This window comes from Acanthochromis polyacanthus, chromosome 18, assembly GCF_021347895.1.
Source record: "Acanthochromis polyacanthus isolate Apoly-LR-REF ecotype Palm Island chromosome 18, KAUST_Apoly_ChrSc, whole genome shotgun sequence".
Taxonomy (NCBI): Eukaryota; Metazoa; Chordata; class Actinopteri; family Pomacentridae; genus Acanthochromis; species Acanthochromis polyacanthus.
The window spans coordinates 21,513,792-21,527,305 of record NC_067130.1 but is presented as its reverse complement, the minus strand read 5'-3'; the positions used below and the strand labels follow the sequence as shown (position 1 = coordinate 21,527,305).

Genomic DNA, 13,514 nt, shown 5'->3' with positions numbered 1-13,514 from the left:
CATTGATTAGATTATGTGGACAGACACATATTACAACTGTTTTAAAGTCGCTGCACTCGCTACCTGTCTGCTTTAGCATTAAATTTGAACTTTAAGATTTAACACTTGTATTGATCTTGGGATGTTGCATTGAAAGGGCAGACAGTGTACTAGTACCTAGTACAGACTGTGACCTTGCTTTGCGCTTTTTTGGACCATGCGGCCGCCGTAGTTGTCAGTGTAGCTAGCAGTGTGGACGAATGACAGAAGATGCTTGTGTTTGTGTAGCGCTGCCAAGGCGTCGTTAAACATGTCTCTGAATGGAGGAGGTAGCAGAGGGTTTTACTTCAACACCGTCTTGTCTTTGGCTCGGTCTCTGGCAGCTCACCGGCAGGCTCCGATAGAAAAGGTAACCGTATATCTAGCAAGCAGCGACAAGCTAATACCTGTCAAGAGTGTTTGACTGTGAGGCCCGTCCTGTACTTGTGTGCAGGTTTGTCCAGTGTTTTGAATCCGAAAAGACAGTTACCACCACTTCACTTTGCCAGTATATGAAATTATATCATTTAAACACTTAACGGTGCGACCCAGCAGCATTTGCAACAGAGTTTAAAGATAGCGAACATCGGCTAACGTTAGCTGTTTTTAGCCGTTAGTTAATCTTCCCTGAAATGGAAGCTATCTGCCATCACTTCCCAAATGGCTACGACTTTCTCCTTAAAGTGAATAGACTTTTTTATTTTTAATATATAAATGGGGATACGAGAAACTAAAACTGATTAAATATTTCAGCAGCACTGTAATGGTGTTTTAATTATCCTTTATTCTGTTCTTACTTGATGCCAAATGAGGGTTCACATTAGTAAACAGAAGTGAATACACCACTGTTCGAAACCGCTTCAGTGTCAAATGATTAAAAAATCAAATTATTAAAAATTGTGTTATCTAATAGTAATTAAATTACTGCTAAGTTGAACAGTAGAATTGTTGATCTGATGTAGAACAGTTTAGATTTACTGTAATCAAAATGCATGGCTCACAATAGAAACTCAGTGACAACAAAAGTATATTACTGAGATTCAGATATAGATATATTTTGTCAATACCTAATATGTCCAACTTTATTTTTGACTCGGTCCTCCTTAGCATAAGGGATACTAAATTTCTGGGGAGATGTTCTGTCGTTGATGACGTTTGTTTAGCTGCTCATTGCTCTAAGGGTTGTGTGGCTCCATCTTTCTCTTTAAAACACAGCAAAGTTGTTTGATCAAAGTTCAGCACTACAAGTTGTTTTTTGTGTAAAATGAAATAAATCTAAAACATATTCTTTTCATAATCCAGGCAGACAGGGAGATGTATAACAAAGAAGGAACAAATCAAGTCAAGACAAGAATTCATTCAGAATTAAAGTGTATTCTCTGCAGTACCAGTGTTATGTACAAGCAGTCCTTGATGCCAAAACACAGCCTAAACGTCACCTAAGTTGTTGGAATAATGCTACTACTCTACTACTCACTCAGGATTGTGAGGATTTATAGTTGGTGTTTAAGCCACTGGGCAGTTCAGGAAGAAAACTTTCAAAGGCAGAAGTTGAAGTGATTAGAAAACCACTGAGATTCAAAATAGGGAAATGTTAAAAAGGAAGAACACCCTATGCTGAAAGAGCTGTGCTATCAATGAGCCATCAGCCCTTTGTATTTCTGTGTAAGCAGTTTGTGGAAGTTGTGAGAGGAGTGGTCAATGTAGTTTGGTTTATTTCTGCTGTCGTCTCATGTTGAAACGTTTAAAATCTGACACACGTTTGGCTGTTTTTCAAGGTTGCACTATATTTCATGTTACAAAATTGATGCATAAATTAACATAAGTTATTTTCAAAATTGTCAACGTTTGAAAGTGTGCAATTGGAGAGCTATCAAATACAAAATAAATGAAATATAAATATCCACTAAGACAACTGCAGCAAACACATTTATTACATAAATAATATGCATACTAAATGTATACATAATATTTTAGTGGCATATACAGTAATTCATTAACTTAACCATTAAAGCCAGCTAAGTGGTTTCAACTTTAGAAATGCAGGAGGTAATGCTCCTTTTTACTCACTGAAGACTCAGCCAGATAGTTTTAATAACCTTTATTGGACTTGTCAGTGGAGAAAATGAACATTGGTTCAGTGAGAGAAGAGAAGTCTCAATTTCTGGGACAAGGATAGACCGATTATCAGCCTGGCCGATTATTGTGGCCAATATTTGACATTTTTGTGATTATCGGTATTAGTATTTTTATTGACCAAGTATTGACAAATTTAATGCACTACTTCAGGTGTGGTTACACCACACCTGAAGTAGTGCATTGAATTTGTTCTCTGAAAAGTCTCTCAAGCAGAGACTACCAAAATTACTTGTTGTTCCACAGACCAAGCATAAAACCTGGTGTGCTTTCCACATTCTCGCACCAAAGCTCTACTTTGAAATTCCCTCTGGATTGTCTGTCTGTCCGTCCGTCCGTCCGTCCGTCCGTCCGTCCGTCCGTCCGTCCGTCGCTGAGATTGGTCGACTCCTGTGAAGCTTTTGAGGCAGCTGAAAACGTTTGTATTCAGGCGGGCTTTTGATTGGCTTGTAGCCGCTTTATTTTATTGGCTTTTTTCCAAATTTTTATTTATTGTTTTTATGTACTGTACTTTAGCTACTACTCCTGTTTTTCAATTTATTATCTTTATTATTATTTACAATTATTTTTGTTTTATTATAGGAGTATATAACCACCAAATGCATATTTGTATATCAAATGTGACAGGAGATTTCCACACATGAATATCTGCCATTAGCAAATGTGTGGCATTTTTTTTCAATCTCCAGGATGTGGAAGGAATTATTTCTTCACACAACCATCATGCTGGAGGAGGTGTGGTGAGAAAAATGCAGCTCACACTCCTGTTTTCTGGGACTTTCTGAAAGTGGGAAAATATTGACTGGGATGTTGAACTGTCAGAGTTAACACTGGTATTACACTACAAGCTAACTGTGGTTCTATGTTTTGGCAATCTGATGCGGCAAAATATACGACATAAGGACCTAAATGCCTTGTTAAAGTTCAGCTAGCAGCAAAGTATTGACAGTGCTTCTACTCTGAGACACATATGATGGGGAAAGGCTCACATATTCTTTGAATTCAGCTATCAACATTAAGGAAAAACGAAGAACAAAACTTTGCAAATGCACTTTTAAAACAATAGTATAGATATGTTTTATCAATAAGTTTTGTAAATAATTCTTTCTCTCATTTTTGTGTTTGTTCAATAATTGAAAAGCGGTAAACATTAATCCGCTAAAATGCTAGAAATATAGAAAAATTGTGACTTGTGTGAGTCAGCAACAAACCTCCTCCTGTTGTACTTTATTTGCTTGAATATGTTGGTTTAATTCATACAAACGTTTTCTTTAAAATGTTTCCAGAAGTCAGTTCTTGATGAGAGAATTAGATTGTGTGTAAGGCGGCACAGCAGGTGGATTTTTGGCATACCGCCTGCTGAGGTTAAATCCCCAATCCCCTGTGCTTTTGCTTTTTGTTGTGGTTTTGGCACAGACAAGTGTGAGAGCTGAGGTGATGTTTAACAGTTGAAATTAAATCTTAATATTTTTCTGGGCCAAATGTGACCAGAGGACTTATGAAAATCCCCTTTGTGCTCCCTTATCCTTCAACAAGATCCTCTGCACGTAGTCGCAGATAAAAACATGTAGAAACTCTGTGTTTAAAAGGCAGTTAATCCCTCTTTGAGCTTTAGTCTGGCCTGTTAGTATGAGGCTAATTAAAGCCAGAAGCAGGTTTTTGGCTCGGTTGCCATAGCCCATTTATCCTGACAAAATCATTATGACTAATGGAACTAAACAGTGTCTGCTTAATCCCTGTGGGCAGGAAAACTCTCTACTTTGAAAAAAAGATCATCTCATCCAAATAGATTATAAAAGTCAGGAGACAGTACAGATTATGTTGACAGTTTGCCTTATTCACCCTGCAGGTCCAGAAGCTACAATGTATGTGCCCTGTGGACTTCAGAGGAGTGTTTCAGCTGGACGAGAGGAGGAGAGATGCTGTAATTGCTCTGGGTATTTTTCTAGTAGAGTCAAACCTGCAGGTAAGCTTCTTATGGCAACCCTCCACTTCATTATATTTTTGTACTAATTTAAAGTAGTTGGTTTGCTAATGCTAGCCTGCCATGGAATACTTGTGTTACAGCACAAAGATGCCATTGTCCCGTACCTTCTTGGTCTGCTTAAGGGGCTTCCTAAAGTCCAGTGGATTGAAGAAAGCTCAGAACGCAAAGGAAGGGGTTGGTAGCAGTGTATTTTATGTTTACTGAGATGTTACTGCTATTCTGATTGTGTCAGTGTTGTGCTCTAGTCTTATTTATGATGCTGTTTCATATTATTTCCAGAAACACTTCCGGTTGCAGAGAACTTCAGTTTTTGTCTTGTAACGTTACTCTCAGATGTCGCCCAATGTGATGAGACCTTACGAGGACAGGTTTGTAGTTGCAAAAGAATAAATGCTCTGTGAGGCAAAACGTCTGGTTGCTGTGATGATATCTGTGCAGACTGTTTTTGACAATGCACAGTGAAATTATTCCTTAGATACTCTGTCAGTAACAGTATGCATTTATATGTCTAACTGCATTCATTGACATGTTTTGGTTGTCTTTATTTTGAGATGAGGCAGAGTTTTAGGCAGTCAGTGTGTTCACACAAATACTCTTAATAAACTTTATCAGATTCTGGAGGCGATCATGGACATCATGCAGGTCCTGCTAGATATCTGCAAAAGTCCAGAGGGTCATGATAAAGGTACTAACATAACACATCTCTTGCTTCTCTGATATGTTACCTAGTCATCGCAGTTATCATTATCTTCTACACTCTGTGCTTCCTATACAGAATACCTGTGCAGGTACACTGTACCCACCCTGCTGGGTGTTGCCCGAGCATTTGGTCGATACAGCAACACCGATGAGTCGTTACTTTCTAAGCTGTTTCCTCGGCCGGTTGCTCCTGTGTCGTCTTCGGGTGACGATAGTGATGCTGTCCGCCGACGATCCTTCAATGACTTTCGTTCCATCTTGCCGAGTTCTTTGCTTACAGTGTGTCAGGGAGACACTCTGAAACGTAAAGGCTCCTCCGTGTCCAGCGTGTCACAGCAGGTAATAACCACGTGGAAGTTAAGCAGATGAGATGACAAACCAAATGACTCATTTAAAAGTGAGGATTCATTTATTTTCGCTGCTTCTCTTTTGTTTTTAGGCCAGTCCAGAGAGAGCAGGCCTGACGCCCAGCTCCCCTGCTGATCCATCTGCTCAGTACTTTGAAGGTGAGTGCTTCAGCAGATGAAGTAGGGCCTGTTGGCTTTCAGTACATGTCAGTGGCTCAATAAGTTTTAAAGCATGCACATTTCCAGGTCTACATTTTTATTCTGGGTCTGGGATACTGTATCTAAAATGGATGGAGCATCACCATGTCCTCCGGCTGTATAAAAATGAAGAACTGGTCACTTATCTTGCACTGATGAAGTTATTTGCAACCAGAGTTGTATTGGAGGCTGACTGCATACTTTGTTTTTTTGATACTTGTAATTTTTATTTTGTCTTATACATGCTCAAAAAAAAAAACTAAATCAACAATAAATAGATACAACAGAAACAACAAACAATACAACAATAAATGACAACATTAAAACAACATTAAATGACAAAACATAAAACAAGGGACAAGACAAGAAAGGAAAAAAAATCATATAAGGTTACATATTTAGTTTCCATATATATGCTGTAGGAAGACATCCCATTTCAATTTATGTTTTCCTCCTCTGTAGAGGGGAGAAATATGCTCATAGGCAGCAACCATGGATAATGAGCTGTACCAGTCTGAAATTGATGGTGTAAATTTAGATTTCCACTGTTTTACTAGCAACTTTCTTATGTCAACTTTTCTTATCTTATGTTTGACTGAACATATAAACAGCTCTACAAATGTTTAATAAATAACCACAAATACGAGTAGCCTGATGCTGTCACTTAGAAGATAAAATTCATAGAAGATTTCTTGGCCACACCATCCATGCTTGATGTGTACATTTTGCCGTGTATTGGACAACCACATTAAGCCTTGATAATACTTCCTTGTGAATGCACCCACAGACAGTTGCAGAAACAAGAGTTACATTATTGTTTTTCTACTACTTGTGTGGTCTGCTTGGAGGATGGCGTTCCCTACATATGCAGTAGGTCATACTGTATCTTAGGCCCTCCAGAAAAACGCGGGCAAAAATCCTTGATTATGTGAATAAATATGCAGGGTTTTTATGCCATTTTAAGCAGGGAAAATGTGGAAAGTTGCAAAGTATGCAAATAGTTGTGAAATATGCAAAAAGATGCGAAATATGTAATTGGGAAAAAAGGTGATTCTTCTCCTACATCCTATTACTAGGACACACACATCCCTTAATCAGGTTAAAACGCTTTCCTATTCATTTTTTAAGAAATTGTAATTGGGGTTTAACCACACACACGCATACACAACCCGGTGCGCTCCTTCACTCACACACACACCCACCCACACAGCACACTCCCTGGAGAAGTCGTGGAGAAGTGCTGGAACACGGTTGATTTTCTTCAGTGCTCCAGAATGATGTTGCATGGGGTGCAAAAAAGTTCCCCCCACTTTCGTGCAGTGAATCTAGGTACTGTTTTGCCCGGTCTCTGGCTGAAATATACATAGGTAAATGTGATCTTTGATCATTCGCCATTCTTGGTTTTCGTCTCTGAGCGCCGCGCTCCGCATCAGCTCGTCCTTGTCGTGTGTGTGTGAATGCGCGAACTGATGAAGTCAGGCCGGGCGTCACATAAACTCACTCACAACTCAATTTATATTGGTTATATTTTTCTCATTTTATGCGGGAATTGTGAACTCAAGCGGGACCCGAAAATTTCTTTTTTTTTTCGGGGAAATGTGAGATTCTTGCGGGAATTATGCGCTGTTTTGTGGGGATTATGTGGCCTTTTGGGAAATAATTGACCCCCGCATAATCAGCAACATTTTGGTGATTAGTGCGGGAATTCATGCGATCGCATAATCACGTTTTTCTGGAGGGTCTAATATCTGCATATTTCACACATACATACTCATGCCAAACATACACACTTCTTTGCCCATGTAGCATACTCAAAATTTTGGGCATGGATGTCCATGAAGGAGCCCATGCAGATTCTTGTAGACATGAGGAGAAGATCACAATGACCCTCGTTTAGTCATAAATGTGTAAATTAGAACACCTATCTCTTATGTCACTAATTTTGCAATGAACTATAGGCAAGTCTCTTTAGACCATATATGTGGACTCACAGAGAGAACACATGACAGTGCTGAAAAGTCTGCATCAGAGCCCTCATGCACTTGACAAATTGACAGTGAGCAATGTGAGCTTTTCTGCATTTAATTGGAATATGCCTCGAAGTCCATGAGTCTGAGTGTGGACACTGGGACTGGTCCACTCTACACCCTGTGCTACTGCTTTGAAACATGCCATTTTACCTCCTGGCTCTTTAATCCCTCCATCTTGTTGAGTCCACTATTTTCTGAATAGCTGTCCGTCTGCACACTTGCATCAAATATGGGATATAGAAAACTCCCTGACACAAGTCTGAAATATACAAGCAAACATTTCTAATGCTGAACAACCTTAGCAACAAAGGCTGCAGAGTGAGGTCTGAGGACATGCATGAATAAGCTGAAGACAGTAAACTAAACATTGCTAACAAGTCAGTCAGAGTACATTCACCTCCAGTTTTAGAACTTTGACCATAAAGAACACTGACTTCTCAACAGAAAATGTCCAAAAGCTTCACATTCTCTCTCTCTGCTGCTCAGGCTCATACCTCCCTGATGGCAGTGCTGTGGACCCTGACTACTACTTCTCCACCATCAGCTCCAGCTTCTCTGTCTCTCCTCTTTTCACTGGAAGCAGCTCTGGAGAGTTTCATGTCCCTCTGGATATGCTCAGACAGCTCCTTCACATGGTCAGCAATAATAACACTGATACAAGTGCAATTGTCTTTGCAGTTGTACAAATAGTGAACATTGTATGACTTTTTTTTTCTCTCTTGAACAGGTCGAGCAATTTGTTTCTGAGTCGTTCTTGAAATCGCTAGACGACACTTTGGCAGAACTTGTAGAGGTATGACTCAAACCCCTCACAGAGGTTTTTCTTCCTTTTTCTTTTTACCCCAAAGTTAATTGTTCTACCTATGTCACTTTCTCCACAGATGAATCCTGGTATTCACCTCTACTACAAAACCTTCAGCGATCCTCTATATGTCGCCATTTTTAAAATGCTGAGAGACACCCTGTACAATCTGAAGGGTAGGGGAATCTCTGTTACCTTCTTAGTTGAAGCCACCAGTTCTTGTTTGCTAATTTGCCTGAATAAATAACAATGTATTCTTCAACAGACCTTCAGACAGACTATGTGAAGGAGGTTCATGACTTTGTCCTGGAGCAGTTCAGCAGCAGCCAGTCAGAGCTGCAGAGGATCCTCCATGATGTAGAGTACCTGCAGAGTGAACTAAGTCCACTCAAGCTGCGCTGTCAGGCCAACGCTGCCTGTGTGGACCTCATGGTGTGGGCTGTCACTGAGGAGCAGGGTGAGGCATCGCTCATGAGTCTAACAGTCAGTCATTGGTCTTAGTATTTTTCACTACATTGCTGTTATTGTTTTTCACCAGGAGCTGAAAATCTTTGTACCAAACTGTCGGAAAAGTTGCAGTCGAAAACATCCAGTAAAGTCATCATCGCCCACATGCCGCTTCTGATCTGCTGCTTACAGGTAACACTTTACCAGGCAAAATACAAGAGTTTTGGGCTTATTTACCCCCCATTTGACCCCTCCCTGTGATCGCAGGAGAAATCTGGTCTGGGATCGTGGGCTGAACTGATGTTTGTTGAAAGAATTTTCACTCTTAGTCCTTCGAAGTTTGCTGTAGTGGGGTGTTTACTGGTACTTCGGCATAAGGTGGGCTTACCAACACAGAGAGTCTGTGAAGGTAACCCGACCCCAAGCATTTGGAGAGTACCCATTTTATAGGGCTGGTCAGAGAGCGGGCCAGAGGGTAGAGAGGGGGCTGTATGTTAATACAAAGGTAAAGAGTGGTTAATTTGCGTATGGTTGCTAATCAGTGACAGAGGGTAAGACAAAAAGAACAAAGAGTAGTTCAGTCAAAGGATCTAGCACACAGTTGCAAATGGCAAAGATGTGACAACAAAAGGTAAGAGGAGGGTGTCTGAGAGACAGTACCAAATAACAAAGATAAAAGAATTGTGGATAGCCATGGGAAATGGAATGAAGGGGGTGACACTAGTACCAAAAGGTATGTAGGAGCCATATGTGAGTGCTGTGGTATGTGTATGCACCTCTCATTGACAGACAGGTGAGGCGCGGGTCACTTTCGGTGTGATCAGTGTTGATTACGATGGCACTCAGCTGGTCTCCTCAGGTGGCGTTTGTGGCACATGGTGTGGGGTGAGCAGCGGGAGCGAAAGCTTTCGTTGGCCGCAATTTTATTGTGTTGTTTTATGTTTTTACCGTTAGCGATGGATTTGAAATTGAAATAAAGATTAGAGAAATTAAAACGGAAACGTGGAGTGCGCGTCAACAACTTTTTCTCCCGTGTTCAGCCCACTGCGGCCGATTGCTTTTTTTCTTTAAAAGTTAGCCGCAATAAGGTAAATGGTTGTATTTATATAGCGCTTTACATGATACATCACATTCACCCATTCACACACTGATGGCGAAAGCTGCCATGCAAGGCGCTAACCACGACCCACCAGGAGCAATTAGGGGTTCGGTGTCTTGCTCAGGGACACCTCGACATGAGCTGGACGGGCTGAGGATCGAACCAGCAACCTTCCAGTTACAAGACGGCCACTTTACCCACTGAGCCAAGGTGTGCTATTTTCTTCATCGTTTGATTATTTGGACATGTGTGAGGTTTGCATGGGCTAGTGTGACCTACAGATAGTAAAACTAATAGTTCACACTGAACCCCAAACAGTTTCAGAGCATTTTTGCTTCGTCACGTTTTTCTTACTTTCGGGATTTTTCACTGCAACATACACCGATCAGACATAACATTATGACCACTTGCCTAATATTGTGTTGGTCCCCTTTATGCTGCTAAAACTCCTCTGAACCAGTGGGGCATGGACACAGGACCTTTGAGGATGTCGTGTGGCAGTGAATTCTGTGGGTCTTATGGGTTGCAGGGTGGTACCTGCCTAGATCAGGATTATCTTGGCACATCCCACAGATGCTCAATAAGATCTGGATCTGGGGAGTGTGGAACCTGAGTGAACATCTTAACTCTGTTGTGCTCCCCGGGACACTCCTGAGTAGTTTTTGTGGTGTGTCGGGGTACATTGTCCTGCTGAGGGTGAACTGTTATCAAGGACTGCTGTTGCCATGGGGTTAGGCAGTTGCTTGACCTGCAATGTTTAGGTGGGTTGTACATGTCAAACACCCGCATGAATGTCAGGACTCAAGGTTTCCCAGCAGAATATTGCATTATAACAAGATGACGGGTTTTGTTCACTTCACCTGTCAGTGTTCATAATGTTGTGGCTGATCGGTGAAGTCATGCATCTTAATGGAAACGGCACAACCATGGCTAGAGGAGAGAGAACTCAGTAATGATCCTGTAAGTTTTTGTTTCCTCTCAGTCTCTCTTGTTGCCTCTTATCTGCTCTGTATGTGACCTCAAGTTCAGCTAAAAAGCACCTCTTTTTATTCATGTGACTTTTGGTCACAGCTGAGTCAGTCATGACTTCTCAGTTGTACCAAAGAGCTCCGTGTTTTTTTTTTGTTTGTTTGTTTTTTTTAACAAAATCTTGTGCAAACACTTTATTTTTGGCACACAATTTTATATGAGACATATAAATAAAAGTAGTTTGTATTAAATACTGTGATTTTAAGCTTCGGTTTTGTTGTTTTTCTGGTAACTCTGCAAGTCACACATGGTTGGTTCAAGTTTCTGTTTCTACAGTTTCTTTATATTCTTTATAAGTGATTTAATTTTTGTGATTTTTCTTTCTCTTTCTGTAATATGAGTGTTGGGAAGCAGAAAACCAGGTTTGATGAGATCCCACACAAACCAATGTCATATTAACTGAATACGGACCTGGGGGACATGCTTTTCAGGCACCTGTTATTTTCTATGTGGAACTTCTATGTGTGAACATAAGACTTACTCCTTTATTATGTAGTCTTATTTCACATCAATTTAAATGCCACCAAAAACCGCACTAAGTACTTCACTAAAAACCTTTTCTAGTGCTGAGATTTTTGACCTGTTGGAACCATAGAAAACCAGGCGTGTGATTAGTAACACAGTTGGCAGCTGCTACTGCCTTTCTCAGAGACTGGTAAAACTTGTAGAATTCAGCCCTAATTCGCAATGTATACTTACAGATACTCTTGTATGTGCATCTTTGTTTGCAGGGTTTAGGTCGTCTGTGTGAGCGCTTTCCTGTGGTCGCCCACTCTGTCACAATGTCACTGAGAGACTTCTTGGTGGTGCCGTCTCCTGTTCTGGTGAAGCTGTACAAATATCACAGCCAGTACACTCCAGGTAACGGCAGCACTTTCTGCAGCTCCTTCTCTCTCTGAATATTTAATCAGCTTATTTCTACTTTTATTATTTTACCATGTAATAATCTTTACAAGGAGGCGGTGAGATAAAGATTCATGTGACCAACGAGCATTCTCAGTCAACCCTCAGCACACACTCGAGCAAGAAGAGCCAGCCGTCCATGTATGAACAGCTGCGCGACATCTCCATCGATAACATCTGCAGGTGACTTCACATGCATATCGTTTACAAAAACATTAGGCCCTTAAGCTTTCCATTTTTCAGTTCACCACCGAGCAGTTTAAACAAAAACGCTAATGTGAAAGTTAAATACTATCCCCATATGAAGAGAGGCAGGCACATGTTGCTGAAAGGTGAATAATATTTTTAATATTTCTGATTTGTGGTAACCACAGAACTTTAATTGATCCTTAAATCAACCTCTTTTTGCCAAATTGCTGTTTCTGTGAGCTTTTTAGTAATTTTGTCCTTGTAGCTAATAAATAGACTCCAATCTCAAAAACAAAATGAAGGAGTTTGCGTTTTCTCTCTGAGCCCTGTTGTTCGGCCTTTTCCGACATATCAACCCTTACTCAACCCTTACTCCCTGTCTCACCATCTCCTCTTAGGTGCCTGAAAGCCGGCCTCACGATGGATAATGTTATTGTGGAAGCTTTTCTCGCCAGTCTGTCTAATCGTCTCTACATCTATCAGGAAAATGACAAGTAAGTCAAACACAGAAATGATCATCGACTCTAAACTGGAAAAAGAGAAGTGCTTAAATCTGTTCTGCTCTCCTCCCCAGGGATGCTCACCTGATCCCAGACCACACCATCAGGGCTTTGGGTCACATTGCTGTGGCCTTACGTGACACTCCCAGAGTCATGGAGCCAATCCTGCAGATTCTGCAACAGAAGTTCTGCCAGCCTCCTTCTCAGCTGGATGTTCTCATCATAGACCAGCTCGGCTGCATGGTCATCACAGGCAATGTGAGTGTTTATGTTTCACCTTTCTCTGTCTCTGTTCAGTCATTAGTGTTATTATTTTTTCACTTGTGGTGTGTTTGTTTGACACACTAGACACTGATCTACTAAATTTGAGAAAAGAAATAGTTTACTGTAGTTTGGAAGCTGTTCTTAAAGGGAAACTTCGTTTTTTTCAACCTGGGGTCTGTTTTCATTTGTCATTTCATACATGTGAGTGATGGAGAAATTAATTTTCGACATAGCTCCAGTATTTAGCCAGGCAGGCAGCTTAGCAGCTCAGCTAGCGAAAAGTATGGGGCAACTTGCCCCCCCCCCCCCCCCCCCCCCCCCATGTCAAAGTCCGCCCTAACGTGCTTTTTTTCCCCACACTGACCGGCTCGGATAGTCTCAATGAGTGTCCCACATCATACTAGAGATGAGAAGTGAACGAAAACCTCCACATTACCTGGCGATCGCTCTTTGTTGTGGTCTGTATCCAAATCTCAGGACGCTAGAAAGCAAATCTCGTTCAGAAATCACACGAGAGCTCACGCCAAAACACCGTTTTTGCTGATTAAGCCTCTCAGGTCCAAGGTAAAATCTCTTCGACAAAGATACTCAAATCCTTCATGTAAGTAAAAATAATATTACAGAAATATAAAAGGACCCGTACCTGTAGCATCTGTACTAGCGGTACGGACCCGTTAAGGTCACTGAAGAGCTGGCGCCGGTTAACTACTATTTGCTGCACATTACAGGCAGTTTATATGAATGACTTTGACGGCGAACATTGTATAATTTAACCAAAAATACACCGTCTCCTCTCACACTTTAGACATTGCAGTTTTTACGCTTTTAGACGCCGTGTATAAATTGTTTGAAGTCCAGCTCCTATT

General features: G+C 41.0%; 1 protein-coding gene across 5 annotated transcripts in view; it reads left to right on the top strand.

Annotated features, from left to right (window-relative positions):
• Positions 1-188: 188 nt before the first annotated feature.
• pi4kaa (phosphatidylinositol 4-kinase, catalytic, alpha a) overlaps positions 189-13,514 on the top strand; it is a 42,895-nt gene continuing 29,569 nt past the window's right edge. For 4 of the 5 annotated variants that reach the window (XM_022199792.2, XM_022199791.2, XM_022199789.2 and 1 more), the window contains exons 1-16: positions 189-388; positions 4,004-4,120; positions 4,222-4,315; positions 4,421-4,509; positions 4,754-4,826; positions 4,917-5,179; positions 5,280-5,346; positions 7,902-8,050; positions 8,143-8,208; positions 8,297-8,393; positions 8,483-8,674; positions 8,756-8,856; positions 11,524-11,653; positions 11,749-11,878; positions 12,283-12,378; positions 12,459-12,642. In XM_022199792.2, coding sequence (XP_022055484.1) covers positions 290-388; positions 4,004-4,120; positions 4,222-4,315; positions 4,421-4,509; positions 4,754-4,826; positions 4,917-5,179; positions 5,280-5,346; positions 7,902-8,050; positions 8,143-8,208; positions 8,297-8,393; positions 8,483-8,674; positions 8,756-8,856; positions 11,524-11,653; positions 11,749-11,878; positions 12,283-12,378; positions 12,459-12,642 — 1,947 coding nt within the window. In that variant the 5' untranslated portion in view covers positions 189-289. The remainder of the gene's footprint in view (positions 389-4,003; positions 4,121-4,221; positions 4,316-4,420; positions 4,510-4,753; positions 4,827-4,916; positions 5,180-5,279; positions 5,347-7,901; positions 8,051-8,142; positions 8,209-8,296; positions 8,394-8,482; positions 8,675-8,755; positions 8,857-11,523; positions 11,654-11,748; positions 11,879-12,282; positions 12,379-12,458; positions 12,643-13,514) is intronic. The other variant, XM_051938752.1, reaches the window with a different exon arrangement.